At 49.3% G+C, this 14,594-nt stretch overlaps 1 protein-coding gene across 1 annotated transcript; it reads left to right on the forward strand.

The window, feature by feature from the left end:
• The first annotated feature begins 5,917 nt into the window (after positions 1-5,917).
• On the forward strand, positions 5,918-8,686 carry MLNR (motilin receptor). The gene is made up of 2 exons (XM_014588225.1): positions 5,918-6,873; positions 7,602-8,686. Exons 1-2 carry the CDS (start codon positions 5,994-5,996, stop codon positions 7,979-7,981), a joined length of 1,260 nt encoding a protein of 419 aa, XP_014443711.1. The 5' UTR covers positions 5,918-5,993; the 3' UTR covers positions 7,982-8,686.
• Positions 8,687-14,594: the final 5,908 nt, after the last annotated feature.

The following is a 14,594-nucleotide window of genomic DNA, read 5'->3' on the forward strand; positions in this document are numbered from 1 at the left end:
AGTCAATGCTGGAAATCTGGAACTTAACTTCAATTTTCCAAATGTAAAAATATGGTTCTGGATGTTGCGACATGTGTGTCAACGGCTGTGAGTGCTCACTTTTCAACCTCCACCCCTCATACCCTGCTTTTCTGTGGGGGGAAAAAAAAGTATAAAGTTTTATACACGTTCCAACAGGTAAATTGCAAGTTATGGACATGTCCTAATACTTTTTAAAGTTTCTCATGCCTCTTTCCATTTACCCACAAAATCTGATTTCTTTTTTTTTTTTTTTTGAGAGGTTTTTGCTATAGAGCATGTGTACTCGCCAGAAAGACAGAGAGAGAGACAGAGAGACAGAAAGTGAGACATCACTCCCCGGGGGGATGGCCACGCCACAGTCCCTTCTCCTCCATTCTCCTCTCGGGATCTTGGGCACACATGCACACATGCCCAGCCTGAGTCTAAGCCACTGGGTCTGGGACTCGAACTGCGGTTGACTACATGGGAGTCCAGCGACATAGCCATTACACTAACTGCTGGTCCCAAAATCTAATTTCTTGAATACAAACTGGCAAGCAGTTTCCTAGCATAACCCAGATCACACTCAGTACTCCCTACAGCTGGTGGTACTGTGGTTGCACAGCAAGAGGCCACACTGCACAGAGCTCACACCCACAGACTCTGGAAGTGGACAGCATCACCCCTACTGGCTGCAGTGTACTTTGGTCTTCTCATCTATAACATGGAGAACTCCACCCTGCCAACAACTAAAAGGACCCCCTCCCCATGATGCTGTGTTGAGTCAATAAGTTAGGATATACAAGTACTTGGAACATGTCTTGCACACACCAAGTACTTTATTTTTATCCAGGTCATCCCAGCCTTCCAGGGACCAACCTGTGAGAGGGGCCAGGAACCCATCAGCTAGGCCTACTCTTGCCCCACATGAGAATCACATAAGAAAGGTACTCCTAGGCTAGAGGAGATGACTACACTCCTGGACTTCTGGGAACTTCCTCTCCCCAGAGGAAATTTGAAGCCAGAAAACTGGTGAATTATTATAAAAATACAAAGTAAAGGAGCCAGCAGGTGGCATGGTGGTTAAAGGCTCTGGACTCCCACATGGGTGACCACAGTTCAAGTACTGGACCACTGGACCTGGTAGTTTGCTTTCTCACTTTCTCTCTCTCTCTCTCTCCTCTCTCATCAAATTGGAAAATAATAACAAATAAAGTTAAAATAAACATAATTATTTTTAAAAATAGAAAGCAAAAAACAGATTTGGGCAGCACAGTGGTGCAGCAGTAACACAGTGCTTTGTGAGGCTGACTCACATGAGAAGATTCTGGGTTCATGTCCAGAGGCCTTCCTGAGCATCTAGGCACGTGTGTACCCATGATCCAGAGCTGGCTAAAGCGGGGGATGGATCTGTGTAGGACCCTGTTGGGGGTGCTCTCTCTTTCTCTCTGTATATCTCTCACTCCGAGAATAAACTTTAAAAAATAAAAAGAAAACAGATTAGATCAGTTCTCCAGCTATCCAGTCGCATCTCTTCCTAAAACATGGAATGCCAGGCCAGCAGGCACTGTGGAGGTTTGGACAGTTGGATCCCACATGGTTGACTGCATGGTTCGAGTCCCAGACCCAATGGCTTGAAAATCATGATGGATGCCTGTGTGTCCATACCCAGAATCCCAGGAGGAGAGTGGAGAAGGGACTGCAGCATAGCCATCCCCCCTGGGGTGGGTGGGGTGATTTCTCATTTTCTATCTCTGTCTCTCCCCAGTGAGCACACATGTCCTATAGCAAGCAAACAAACAAACAAAAAAGCCAAGGGCTCATTATAAGCAAGGGTTCATCTACACCCTAAGATCCAAGTCATACTTGAGCCTCAGTGTAGCAACGCTATTGACAAAGCCCGCTGTGAACCCCTCTCTCCACATCAATAGTCTATCTCAACGAGATTATCAATGAACACTTACTGAGCACCAGCTGCAATCAGAGTACCATTCTTAACCACTGAGAATTGCAACGAAAATAATGGGACCTGGTTCTACAGTTGATTCATTCTGAGTTAACAAACATCAAGTTCTTTGTCTGTGCCAGGTATTGATCCAGGCACTAGGGAAAAAGCTATGAACACAATGGATTAAAGCCTGCCTCTGGCACATGTAACACCGGGCAATGTAGAGAGAGGTAACAAATAGCTACGTAAATTAAACAGTATGTCAGTTGATAAGTTATACAGAGAAAACCCAGCCACAAATGGGAGTGTCAGAATGAAGGGTGAACAACGCCTGCCTATTCAGAGAGGCACTCAGACAGGGAGAGGGTATAGTGGGCGTGGACACTGACAGGACCCACCTAGCTGCTCTCTGAGCCACCACAGTGGAAGGAGCAAGGAGTGGGAACCTTCAGCAGAGGCTAGGGGTGGCCCACCAGGTCATGGAGTAGAATGAAATAGTGAAAGAGACTCAGGGGTCCACAGCCCATGAGAGCCAGGAGAAATGTCAGCTGTCCCCAGGAGCATTGCTTGAGCCATAGAAAGGGACCACACATTCACTACCACAGACCTTTGCCTCTGAGGCTGGCAGAGCAGCGGGTGATCAGGTGGGAAGGGAACATGGGGTTGAAGACTAGCAAAGGCTAGCCTAGGAACCCGAGGAGCAAGCATGAAGCTAGGTGACCCCTCACTTCTGGTTTCATAAGGACCTTCAAGGCAGCTGAGCACTCCTTCGACTGACTCAGGGAAAGGCATGTTATCTGAGAAAAATGAACACTACCTAGAGGATCTGTGTGAAGTTTTTTTTTATTATTTATATAGAACATATTTGTGCACACGTGGGAGAAAAGAGAGAAAGGAGAACCCTCTATAGGATCTGATCACAATGATCCCCTTCTTCCAGTCCTCTAGCTCACTAGGTCCTGGGCACTCACGTGTGTGCCTGGCATGCTTCAGACAAACCAGGTTAGGGACTCGAGCCGAGGTCACCCTGTGCAATCCAGCTTTTCTTGAGCAACGCATTATCACTGCATCACAGAGCCCGCCCTAGAGGGCTTGTTTAGTCGATCAAACTGGGCTCAGACTAGATCTTCCCTTTTCTCCTGCTAGGCAGGAAGGGAGAGCTCAAGAGAAAAGTAGATCAACTACAGATGAAGACACTGCATTTTCTGTCTAGAGGTAAGGAGGGAGAACAGCGAGAGGCAGTGAATGCGGTGCTGCAGGGGCAGAGCTGATGTCAGCTGGAGTAACACCAACTCACTCCTCCCTCCAGGGGAGCGCGGGCAGGACAGCGTGGGAGCATGAAGTGCAGAAGTTTCAGTGTGCTTCTGGTTTTCGTTTTCTACTTTTTGGAGTCATAAGGACCTTCAAGGCAGCTGAGCACTCCTTCGACTGACTCAGGGAAAGGCATGTTATCTGAGAAAAATGAACACTACCTAGAGGATCTGTGTGAAGTTTTTTTTTATTATTTATATAGAACATATTTGTGCACACGTGGGAGAAAAGAGAGAAAGGAGAACCCTCTATAGGATCTGATCACAATGATCCCCTTCTTCCAGTCCTCTAGCTCACTAGGTCCTGGGCACTCACGTGTGTGCCTGGCATGCTTCAGACAAACCAGGTTAGGGACTCGAGCCGAGGTCACCCTGTGCAATCCAGCTTTTCTTGAGCAACGCATTATCACTGCATCACAGAGCCCGCCCTAGAGGGCTTGTTTAGTCGATCAAACTGGGCTCAGACTAGATCTTCCCTTTTCTCCTGCTAGGCAGGAAGGGAGAGCTCAAGAGAAAAGTAGATCAACTACAGATGAAGACACTGCATTTTCTGTCTAGAGGTAAGGAGGGAGAACAGCGAGAGGCAGTGAATGCGGTGCTGCAGGGGCAGAGCTGATGTCAGCTGGAGTAACACCAACTCACTCCTCCCTCCAGGGGAGCGCGGGCAGGACAGCGTGGGAGCATGAAGTGCAGAAGTTTCAGTGTGCTTCTGGTTTTCGTTTTCTACTTTTTGGAGGGTTTTTGTTTGTTTGTTTTTTGTCTTTGTTCCCCCCCCCCCGAAGAAACAGAGTACAAGGTCACCAACTGAGAGTGATGATGGGGAGGAAATGCCAGGGTTTAAGGAAAGAGGAGGATCCCCAGGGTGGGAGAGTGAGGCAGTTACGCGCTAGGTCAGCCAAGGGAAATGAAGCACTTCTAGTGAAGCGACTCAGCAGCTGTTTGGGAGCATGTGCCGATTTGGCTTCACCAGGGTGTGCCTGTGCTCTGGCTGAGTGGACAGTATGACAATGGAGAACAGAGCAAGCAAGCTGAGGGTATGTGCATGGGAGTGAGTGTGATTGCTCGTGGGACTCAAGGTGGGGCAAGGAGGAAGATGTGGACATGAAGCAGAGAGGGGCAATATAAAGGTACAAGGAATAAACTGATGGATGTCCTAGTAGGGTCGAAGGATCACAGGAACTGAGGGATGAGGGAAAGTGAGCTAGAACGAGAGGGGATGGAGGTCAGAAATGGAAAGACGGAAGCTGAGATGGAGGAGGGCTCGGGAACCTGGTACTGGCCAGGTACAATGTACACCCACAGGCGTGGCTGGCTGAGGTGGATGAAGGACAAGGTCATTGATAGAAAGATTTTCTAACCTTAGGCCAAGGCTTTGCAAGACTCACATATGTGGGTGTGAGTTTTATCAAGGACAGTGTTTGAGAGAGATGGTGAGGCACCAAACACTCAGGAGAGGAGAGGGAGCTGGAGATGGAGGAGGCTGAGGAAGTGAGACTGGGAGCTAAGTGATGAGGGAGGTGACAGGTACTGCCCTCCTACCCCTGGCTGCTGCATGTCAGAGAGAACTGCAGGGAAGCAAGTCTCTACAGGGAAGCCAGGTTTCAGGTCCAGAAAGGAGATGGGAAGAGAGAGGGAGGGGGGGGATTTAAATCACAATGGGATGGATGAAAAAAATGCTAGACGCCTGTTCATCCACACAGAGAGAGCTCAGAAGCATTATGCAGGCCTTTAGTGAGGACAGACTGAGGGGAAGACCACAGGGCAGGTAGGGTGGGGAGTGTGCCAGGGCATCCGGCTTGTGGGTTCAGGGATTCACAAGACTCCAGTTCAAATCTCAGTCTCACCTGTTTGATCTCCAGCGAACCCTCTTTGTTCACAGGCAGAAGGGGTCTAAGGACATAGGCTTAGGTGAAAAGCACGGGGCCAGACACGATCTAAGCACTCATCAGCAGTTGGCTGTTGTCATTTAGATCACAACGGATTGACTCATACATCTGTTTTAGTCCTTTTCACGTGTTTTCTCTCTGGTGCTGGTAAGCAGTTGAAATTTTCAAAACATTTTTTTACATAACAGCCTACCACATGTGAAGGCACTCCAGTGTGCATGTAAACATTTAAGTCTTTTTTCTTTATAATGAGTAGATGTACTCGTGTGCATAGATTTCAGGGACCCCTGAAATTGTTCGCTCAATTATTTTGTCAACTCGCTCCATCTCCACTTTGCAGTTCACGAGCGTGGAGAACTGGGCTCGGCAAGGATAGGTCTAAGTTCAAACAGCTACGTACTGGGTTGTAGAGCCAGGACTAGAACCCCAGAGGGGCTCTAGATTCCTCTCCCACTATTGAGTTAGGATGCGACTTCCTTGTGATCATTGTGTGTCAGCAATCTAGGTCCCTAAGAAGGTCCCTTTCGTACCCAAAAGCGCCTGTCTTGCGCCGGGTCCCGTAACCAGCTCCGTGGGGTTCAGAATTCGCTCCTTGAGACTGGGCACCACCACCTTCGTGGCCGCGGCCTCCGGGTTCCAGCTGGCGAAGAGGAATTGCCCCGAATACCACCGGTCTGATAGAGGGCGCGGGTGCCCGGCGGGGCGGGGGAAGGGGGCGGGGGCGGGCCGGGCCGCGTGTGCGCTGGCAGCGGCTCTGTGGTCGGGTCCCGCACGCCAGCTGTGCGAGGCCTGAGAAAAGAAACGCCCCGCGAGCAGGGCCACGCGCTAGTTTCCCGGGGCACCGCGCCCATGGGCAGTCCCTGGAACAGCAGCGACAACCCCGAGGGCGCGCGGGAGCCACCGTGGGCCGCGCTGCCGCCGTGCGACGAGCGCCGCTGCTCGCCCTTCCCCCTGGGGGCACTGGTGCCAGTGACCGCCGTGTGTCTGTGCCTGTTCGCCGTCGGAGTGAGCGGCAACGTGGTGACGGTGCTGCTGATCGGGCGCTACCGGGACATGCGGACCACTACCAACTTGTACCTGGGCAGCATGGCCGTGTCCGACCTGCTCATCCTGCTGGGGCTCCCCTTCGACCTGTACCGCCTGTGGCGCTCGCGGCCCTGGGTGTTCGGGCCGCTGCTCTGTCGCCTGTCGCTCTACCTGGGCGAGGGCTGCACCTACGCCACGCTGCTGCACATGACGGCGCTCAGCGTCGAGCGCTACCTTGCCATCTGTCGCCCGCTCCGCGCCCGCGTCCTGGTCACCCGACGCCGCGTCCGCGCACTCATCGCCGCGCTCTGGGCGGTGGCGCTGATCTCCGCCGGCCCTTTCTTCTTTCTGGTGGGCGTCGAGCAGGACCCCCGCAACCGCACAGCCCCGGACTTTAATGGCACTGTCCAGCCCACCCCTTTGTCTCCCGACTCGCAGATGCCACTGCCGACCCCGTCGTCGGGGCCCCCGGCCGCGGAGGCCGCGGCGCTGTTCAGCCGCGAGTGCCGGCCGAGCCTGGCGCAGCTGGGCGCGCTGCGCGTCATGCTGTGGGTCACCACCGCCTACTTCTTCCTGCCTTTCCTGTGCCTGAGTGTCCTCTACGGACTCATTGGGCGGGAGCTGTGGAGGATCCGGGGGCCGCTACGAGGCCCTGCGACCTCCGGGCGGGAAAGGGGCCACCGGCAGACGGTCCGCGTCCTGCGTAAGTGGCGCCTCTCCTGTTCCCAACCTGTACCGCCAGCCCCGCCGCGCCAATTCTGCGCCCCGTTCGCCGGCTCGCCCAGCCCTGCGCGCCTCTCCTCGCTGCATCCCCTGTTAGATTTCTCCTCCAGCCTGCACCCACCTGTGCTTCCTGTCTCCAGAGAAAAGCAGCCCTAGGAGCCCTGAGAGTGGGATACTGGGTCTGGTGATGGCAATAATTTTCCAAAGCTGCTAGATCCGGGATGGGTCGTTGGAGGCTCTTACACCAAGGCCTTTGTTAGATGCTGTAGATGTTTAACTCACAACGCCTTTGAGAAAATGGGGTAGATCGATTTAAGCTAAACATGTTAGTCCACGTTATTATCCTGAAGGCTAAAATGAACCATACCCATTATCAAAAAGTAAATCGTGCAGCCCTTTGCAGAATACTTTCAGCAGAGACCAGAGAACACGTCTCTAAAAGTGGGTTTGTGGAAGGAAGCCTGTCGAAAGGGCTCGTTAGAAGAAACGGCTCCTTCTGGTGTATATGTCCGACCTTGATAACGTCCACACAGATAGAAAGCAGGTATCCGTGCATTCTGCAGCCTGGTGTTTTCCTGGGGCGGGGCTCTGACTAGGTAAGAGTGGTAGGTAGTGTCCTTGGCTGCCACTTAGACAGATGGCTTCTTGAGGAGCTCTTCTTGCTTTCGGATGCTTTTGCTAATTGCAGCCCTGTGTCTCCTTTTGCAGTGGTGGTGGTTCTGGCATTTATAGTGTGCTGGCTGCCTTTCCACGTTGGCAGAATCATTTACATAAACACGGAAGGCTCCCGGATGATGTACTTCTCTCAGTACTTCAACATCGTCGCGCTGCAACTTTTCTATCTGAGCGCGTCCATCAACCCAATCCTCTACAACCTCATTTCGAAGAAGTATCGAGCAGCTGCCTGTAAATTGCTACTCCCGAGACAGTCCAGGCCGAAAGGTTTCTGCAGAAGCAGGGACACTGGAGGGGACATTACGGGCGACACTCGGGGAGACACAGCGGGCTACACAGAGGCAAGTGCTAACACAAAGACAACGGTCACCATCTCCCACGGTTCTGGGACATCAGGGAGAACAGGTCTGTAGAGAAAGACTGAAAGGAGGGAAGGGATGCTGGGAAGAAGAATGGAAAAGAGTGGTTAAATTTTGCAAGTTGGTTAAGAAATCATTAGTGTGATTTATTTTTAACCATGGTATGAGATGTAACTGGATCAATCGTTTCTAAATTCCCTCTTATGTACCTAAAGAACACGCATTTTAGTGTTGTGACATCCCACATCATAAAACGAGCTCTGGAGAGGTTTTGCGAAGTTCTCCTTCTCTTACTCTGTTAAGTAATACAAGAGATGCTGCCCTCAAACCGGTGCCTCTGAGACCAGGGGTGCGTTTTGGGCTTTTTTTGCGGGGTGCGGGTATAAATATGATGATGCATCTACATGGAACTCACTGAGAAATTAGCTTTTCATTCTGAGAAATTATGTAATGCCTATCACATGGCAGCAAAAAGAAAAAAACATTTAGAAGCAAGTGGAGGGAATCTGGGCAAGGCTCCACTTGTGCAAGGTTTTCACCTTTCCCAGGCTTGGAATAAAATGTAAGGTTTAGACCCCTCTTTGAGAAACTACCGTGCATGAACAACTGTGTTGCAACCTGCTTCTTCCTGAGACTTTCCCAGTGTCACAGGCCGTGAGGTGGCCAACCTGGGTCCAAAGCCTGAGGACAAGGAGCAGCAATAGGACTTGGCTTTCACAGGTGACAACTAGTGGCATTGGGAAAGAGATTTATAATGCTGTATCTTCTCTCAGCTCGGTGGGATGATTATGTCATTTCTGTTTTACTAGTGACAGAACTGAGTCTTAGATTTTTTTTTTTTTTGAGAGGTTTTCACTATAGGGCGCGTGCGCTCGCCAGACAGACAGAGAGAGACATAGAGACAGAAAGACAGAAAGTGAGAAATCACCCCCGGGGGGATGGTCACGCCGCAATCCCTCCTCCATTCTCCTTTCGGGATCTTGGGCATGCACACACACGTGCCCAGCGTGAGTTCTAAGCCACCGGGTCCAGGACGTGAACGGCGGGTGACTACGTGGGAGTCCAGCGACATAGCCATTATGCTAACTGCTGGTTCCCGAGTCTTAGATTTTCTAAAGAGAGCTGGAGAGCCGGGAGGTCTAGTCTTCATTCGTTTGTCATTCTTTTTCCATGAAGAAGAGAGAAGCACCCCAATAGGGTATTCACACCTCTAGCCTGGATCAGGGGCGCACCCTCATGCACCCGGCATGCTTGGAAAGGTCCAGGACTGTGCCTGTGTAGGTCCAGTTGGGTCAAGGCTGTGATACCACCCGGAGCCTGAATCCAGTCTTTAAGACCTTCACCCACTCCCACTCTGAGATGCTGCTCTTCCTAGAAAATACAAGTGTCACTGAATGAAAAAGTTGGACATTCTGACCAATAACTCTGTTTTGGTTTTAGATTTTAAAGTATGTCTTCAGAGGACACCAGTGTGTCACACAACTCAAAGACCTCATTTTCAGCTCAGTCTGTATGAATTGAGCCCCCTGGAGGGCACAGGGCACAATTCACCCAGATGTACAGGGGACCTTCAGACTGATAAAAGTTCAAACTTAAATTACTGTAGGTTCTTTATATTTTGAGTTTTTTTTAAATTTATTATCTTTTTTTTCACCTTGGTGTGTTTGCCAGAGTGAGACAGACAGACAGACACAGTGAGAAGGAAAGCGAGAAATCACCCCCCAGGGGAATGGTCACACTGTAAACCCGTCTCCTCCATTCTCCTCCCAGGATCTTGGGCACACACACACACACACATGCATGTAGTGTGTGGGTTTTTCTTTTGTTTGTTTCGTTGTTGTTGGTTTTTTTTTTTTTTGAGAGGTTTTTGCTATAGGGCGCATGCACTCACTAGAAGGACAGAGAGAAAAAGAGAGACAAAAAGCAAGAAATCACCCGCCAGGGGGGACGGCCACATCACAATCTCCTCTTCTCCATTCTCCCCTTGGGACCTTGGGCATGCACACACACGTGCCCAGCGTGAGTTTAAGCTACCGGGTCCGGGACTCGAACCATGGTCACTACATGGGAGTCCAGCGACATAGCCATTGCGCCAACTGCTGGTTCCCCAGTGTTTTTTTTTTTAAAAAGAATTATTTTATTGAACTTTATTGTATTTATTTATTTATTTATTTTAATTTGACCAGAGAGGTACAGAGTGAGAAGAGACAGTGAGAGAAAGCCACCAGGTTCAGGACTTGAACCGCAGTAGGCCAAGTGGGATTCCAGTGCCCTAACCACCATGCTACCTGCCATCTGTCCCCACCCCAGTGTGATTTTGAAGCCACTGGGTCTGGGACTTGACCCGTGCTTGGCTACATAAGAGTCCTGTGTCATAACCACTATGCCATCTGCTGGTGCCAATTACTATAGATTCTTGATGATTACGAGGAATTTTTCTTGAGATATTCCTATGTCTTGGAATCTACAAATACAATCAAAGCATAAAATGCTACAAAATATAACTTCTTCAGAGTTACAATGATCAAGAAGAAAGGTCACAATGAGATTTGGAACCGGGGGCATCAGCTCAGTTTACTCACTGTGCAGTGGCTCTGCTGCAGTTAGTTTGGGCAGCCTCAGTGAGTTTCTATAGTACTCCACACCGCAGGCCACCGTGGTCTTTTCTGAATAGTTGAATCTATGAATGACAAGGCACAAGCAGTTGGCGTAATGGCTATGTCGCTGGACTCCCATGTAGTCGACCACGGTTCAAGTCCTGGACCCGGTGGCTTAAACTCACGCTGGGCGCATGTGTGTGCGTGCCCAAGATTCCCGAGAGGAGAATGGAGGAGAAGGGATTGTGGCATGGCCATCCCCCCTGGGGGGGGATTTCTTGCTTTCTGTCTCTCTGTTTCTCTCCGTCTTTCTGGCAAGCGCACGTGCCTTAAAGCAAAAACCTCTCAAAAAAAAAAATCTATAAATGACAAATACATAAATGACCTGGATCTGCTCAACATGCTGACCAAGTTGTACCACTTTTCACAAAGTCAGATACAAGCGAAGCATTCCAACCCCTGACCCCGTCAGCATGTGTGCAGGAGTGAAGTCGCTTGTCTGCCTTTGCTCCAGCTAGTGGAGGACACAGAGAGCAGTCACTTGGAGAAGCATTCCCTAAACTGTGATCCACAGATCTTCAGGGATTATTGGAAAAAAGGACTCTGTGGTCAAATACGGTAGAAAAGAATCGCATTCTCTACCCTACCCACACGCTCTCAGAGTCACAATGTAACGTAAGGTCGTACCGGCTCTGAGAAGGCGTCTTTCCACCCAGTATTTCCTTCACTTATTTTATCAGAGGACAAACTCCCCATCCTCCCTCCCCAAGAATCTGTATTAAACGTCATGGACCAGATGGTCGCACAGTGGGAAAGTGCAACGTTCTGTGGGGTTGATTCACAGGGGAAGGGTCTCAGTTAGTGTCCAACAACCTCCCTGCTATTCGAGGCATGAGTTTGCCATAATCCAGGGCCGGCTGAGACTGGGGGTGAATTGCAGCATGAAGACCCTGAAGAGAGGGTGCTGTCTCTGTCCCTCTCTCTCTCTGGCTCTCCCTCATGGAAGAAAGAAAGAAAGAAACTCTAAAAAAGAAAAGATCCTCAAAGAGTGAGGAACTGTTTGGGGGAAGCAGTGGTGGCTGTAGGGATTCTTTTTTTGTTTTTTTTTTCTTTTTTTGAGAGTTTTTTTGCTATAGGGTGCATGCACTCGCCAGAAAGACAGAGAGAGACAGAGACAGAAAGCAAGAAATCACCTGCCCCCCCCCGGTGGGGGGGGAATGGCCACATCACAATCCCTTCTCCTCCATTCTCCTCTTGGGATCTTGGGCACGCACACACATGCACCCAGCGTGAGTTTAAGCCACCGGGTCCAGGACTTGAACTGCAATCGACTACATGGGAGTCCAGTGACATGACCATTACGCCAACTGCTGGTCCCGGGATTCTTATAGTGAAGGGGCCGTCCTTGGGCTGCCACCATTTCTCTGCTTGGCAAGCTGTGCTGCAGTCACTGCCACCCTCATCCTTTCTGCATTCTGAGTCCCTCTCAGGAGCAGTCAGAAATAGCCTCCTCCCAGGGCCAGTAGGTGGCAGGGTGGTTAAGGGCACTAGACTCACATGGTCCACCATGCTTTGTGTCCAAGACGGGCTTGCTTTCTCGCTTTCCCTCCCACCCCCTCTCTCTGTCCCTCTCTGGTCAAATTTAAAATAAATAAATAAATGAAGTTAAATAACATATTCTCAAAAGGAAGAAAAAGAAAAAAGAAATGGCTCCCACCCTAGGGAAGGTCCTGGTGAGGAGTTTCTGATGACCATATAATATTGCAGATACAGAAGCTAAGATTCTTGTGTGAGCTTTCATGGTCAGGTCCCAGGAAACAGACCTATCACACTTCCGGAGACCTACGCATGTTCCCAGGCATGGGCAAAGGAAGTGGCTGCCTTCCCTTGGCCACAGGTTCCTGGGGTGGAGGGCCTGAGCCCACCTCTTCCCGTGAACCCCCTGTGTAGTCATAGCCCATTAGCGGGGTTGTGGAATCAGCATAGTGTCAGTCACGCTTTTCTTTAATGGGATAGAGCGGATATGAGTAGAATGGGGAACATTAATGCATAAGAATAACTACCGTGTTGTGAAACTCTCATTTTAGTTATGTTTTGGTTGACGTCTTTCCTGATTCACAAAATAAAATATATTCTTGCTATGCATCATGGTTAAAAATGTTAAAAAAAACTTCTAAGATCTAAACTTGTTCTTTACCCCATCAGAATGGCCTGTTCTTGCATTGACAACCATTAAAGAAGCAGGGAGTGGGGTAGACGTTGGGGACCCTTAGAAGACCTTGAGTGGTCAAATCCGGGCTCACTAGGGGACAGCTGAGTTGTGGTTTTTCAGACCTGGAACCCCTCCCTGGAGTAGTGTCATGGATCTCCACCCTGACAGAGAGGCATGCTAGAGTTCTGGAAACTTTGCTTGGAGCCCTTTTCCTTTCTGCAGGCCAAACTGCTTTTGTTGGGTGAGCTGCCTACTTTGGGAAGAGTTTGGATTTCATTCATTCCTGCAGCAAATATTTACCGAGCAACTGCTAGTGCTAGATTTGTATGACAAAATGTCCTAGAAAAATTAGTCCATGTCATGGTGTTTATATCAATTTTTAATGGCATTTTTTTTTGGTTTGAAATGTGTAGTTGTGTCACCCTAACTAAGCATAGATTCAACTTACAGATTACCCAAAGCACCCATGTCAGATGGAAGCGCAGAATACCAGGTTTGTGTCATCCATACAAACGTTCCATCTCTTCCAGTTCTAAGGAAATATTCAAAGAACAATGGCTTAACTTCCTAGGATCTGAAAGTTCTCTGTGCTGAGTTCTCAAACAGACAAATGAGCAACGTGTTGATGATGTTTAAAAGCTTGACTAGTCCTCTCCTGACCCTTTGTACTCATGTCATAACAACATTCACCAGTATATGGAAGCATTTTATACAAGTGTTAGTGGTTGTACAGGTCTAGTGCTTTTGCTTTTTAATTATTTCACTGTAGGGTTCTTGTGCTTGCTGGAGAGAGACAGAGAAAGACCGAGAGAGAGAGAGAGAGAGAGTGATAAATCACTCCCTGGGGAGATGACCACAGCACAATCCCTTCTCCTCTTTGGGATTTTGGGCACACACATACACATGCCTCACATGTTTTTCAAGGGTCTAGGTCAGGGATTTGAACTGTATGGTGGGCCTTGTGGGATCTAGAGCCTTAACCACTATGTCCCCTACAAACCCTAGGTCTAGGGTTTTAAAATGGCTTTGCTTAAACATAAATGTGATGCAATTTTAATTTTGAGCTCACTTTCTAAAGATTCTGATCTCTCAGTATTACAGAGCCCCTGTGGTTGTACAGGTCTAGTGCTTTTGCTTTTTAATTATTTCACTGTAGGGTTCTTGTGCTTGCTGGAGAGAGACAGAGAAAGACCGAGAGAGAGAGAGAGAGAGAGAGTGATAAATCACTCCCTGGGGAGATGGCCACAGCACAATCCCTTCTCCTCTTTGGGATTTTGGGCACACACATACACATGCCTCACATGTTTTTCAAGGGTCTAGGTCAGGGATTTGAACTGTATGGTGGGCCTTGTGGGATCTAGAGCCTTAACCACTATGTCCCCTACAAACCCTAGGTCTAGGGTTTTAAAATGGCTTTGCTTAAACATAAATGTGATGCAATTTTAATTTTGAGCTCACTTTCTAAAGATTCTGATCTCTCAGTATTACAGAGCCCCTGGTCAGCTCTGAGAAACTTTAAAATCAGCATTTCCAGCCCAGCCACTGTGGTGCCGTGCTGACACAAGTGCCTTGAAAGGCTGGAAGCTATATGGTGACCACAGGTTTAGAATCTAATTGGCCCTGAAGACACACTGGGTGCATGCACGTGGGCACCTGGATCCTGAGGAATGAGATCGTGACTTCAAGGATGCTTCTTGCTTTCTCTCTCTCTCTCTCCTCTCAGGTACATGCAAGTTGCATTCTCTATTATAAAAATAAAATCAGCTTTTCTTCCTCTGAGAGGAGGAACATTGGTGTTCATGAGCACCACGGAAATGTTTGGGCCACTCACTCACCACATCCCTTGTTCTGTGGAAGC

Source organism: Tupaia chinensis, unplaced genomic scaffold (genome assembly GCF_000334495.1).
Source record: "Tupaia chinensis unplaced genomic scaffold, TupChi_1.0 Scaffold000037_20, whole genome shotgun sequence".
In the NCBI taxonomy this organism is placed as follows: domain Eukaryota; kingdom Metazoa; phylum Chordata; class Mammalia; order Scandentia; family Tupaiidae; genus Tupaia; species Tupaia belangeri.

Excerpts from the sequence above, each read along its gene's own strand:
- MLNR (XM_014588225.1), top strand. The coding sequence starts at position 5,994 with ATGGGCAGTCCCTGGAACAGCAGCGACAACCCCGAGGGCGCGCGGGAG. Across the intron at positions 6,874-7,601 it reads GCAGACGGTCCGCGTCCTGC|TGGTGGTGGTTCTGGCATTT; the intron begins GTAAGTGGCGCC and ends CTCCTTTTGCAG.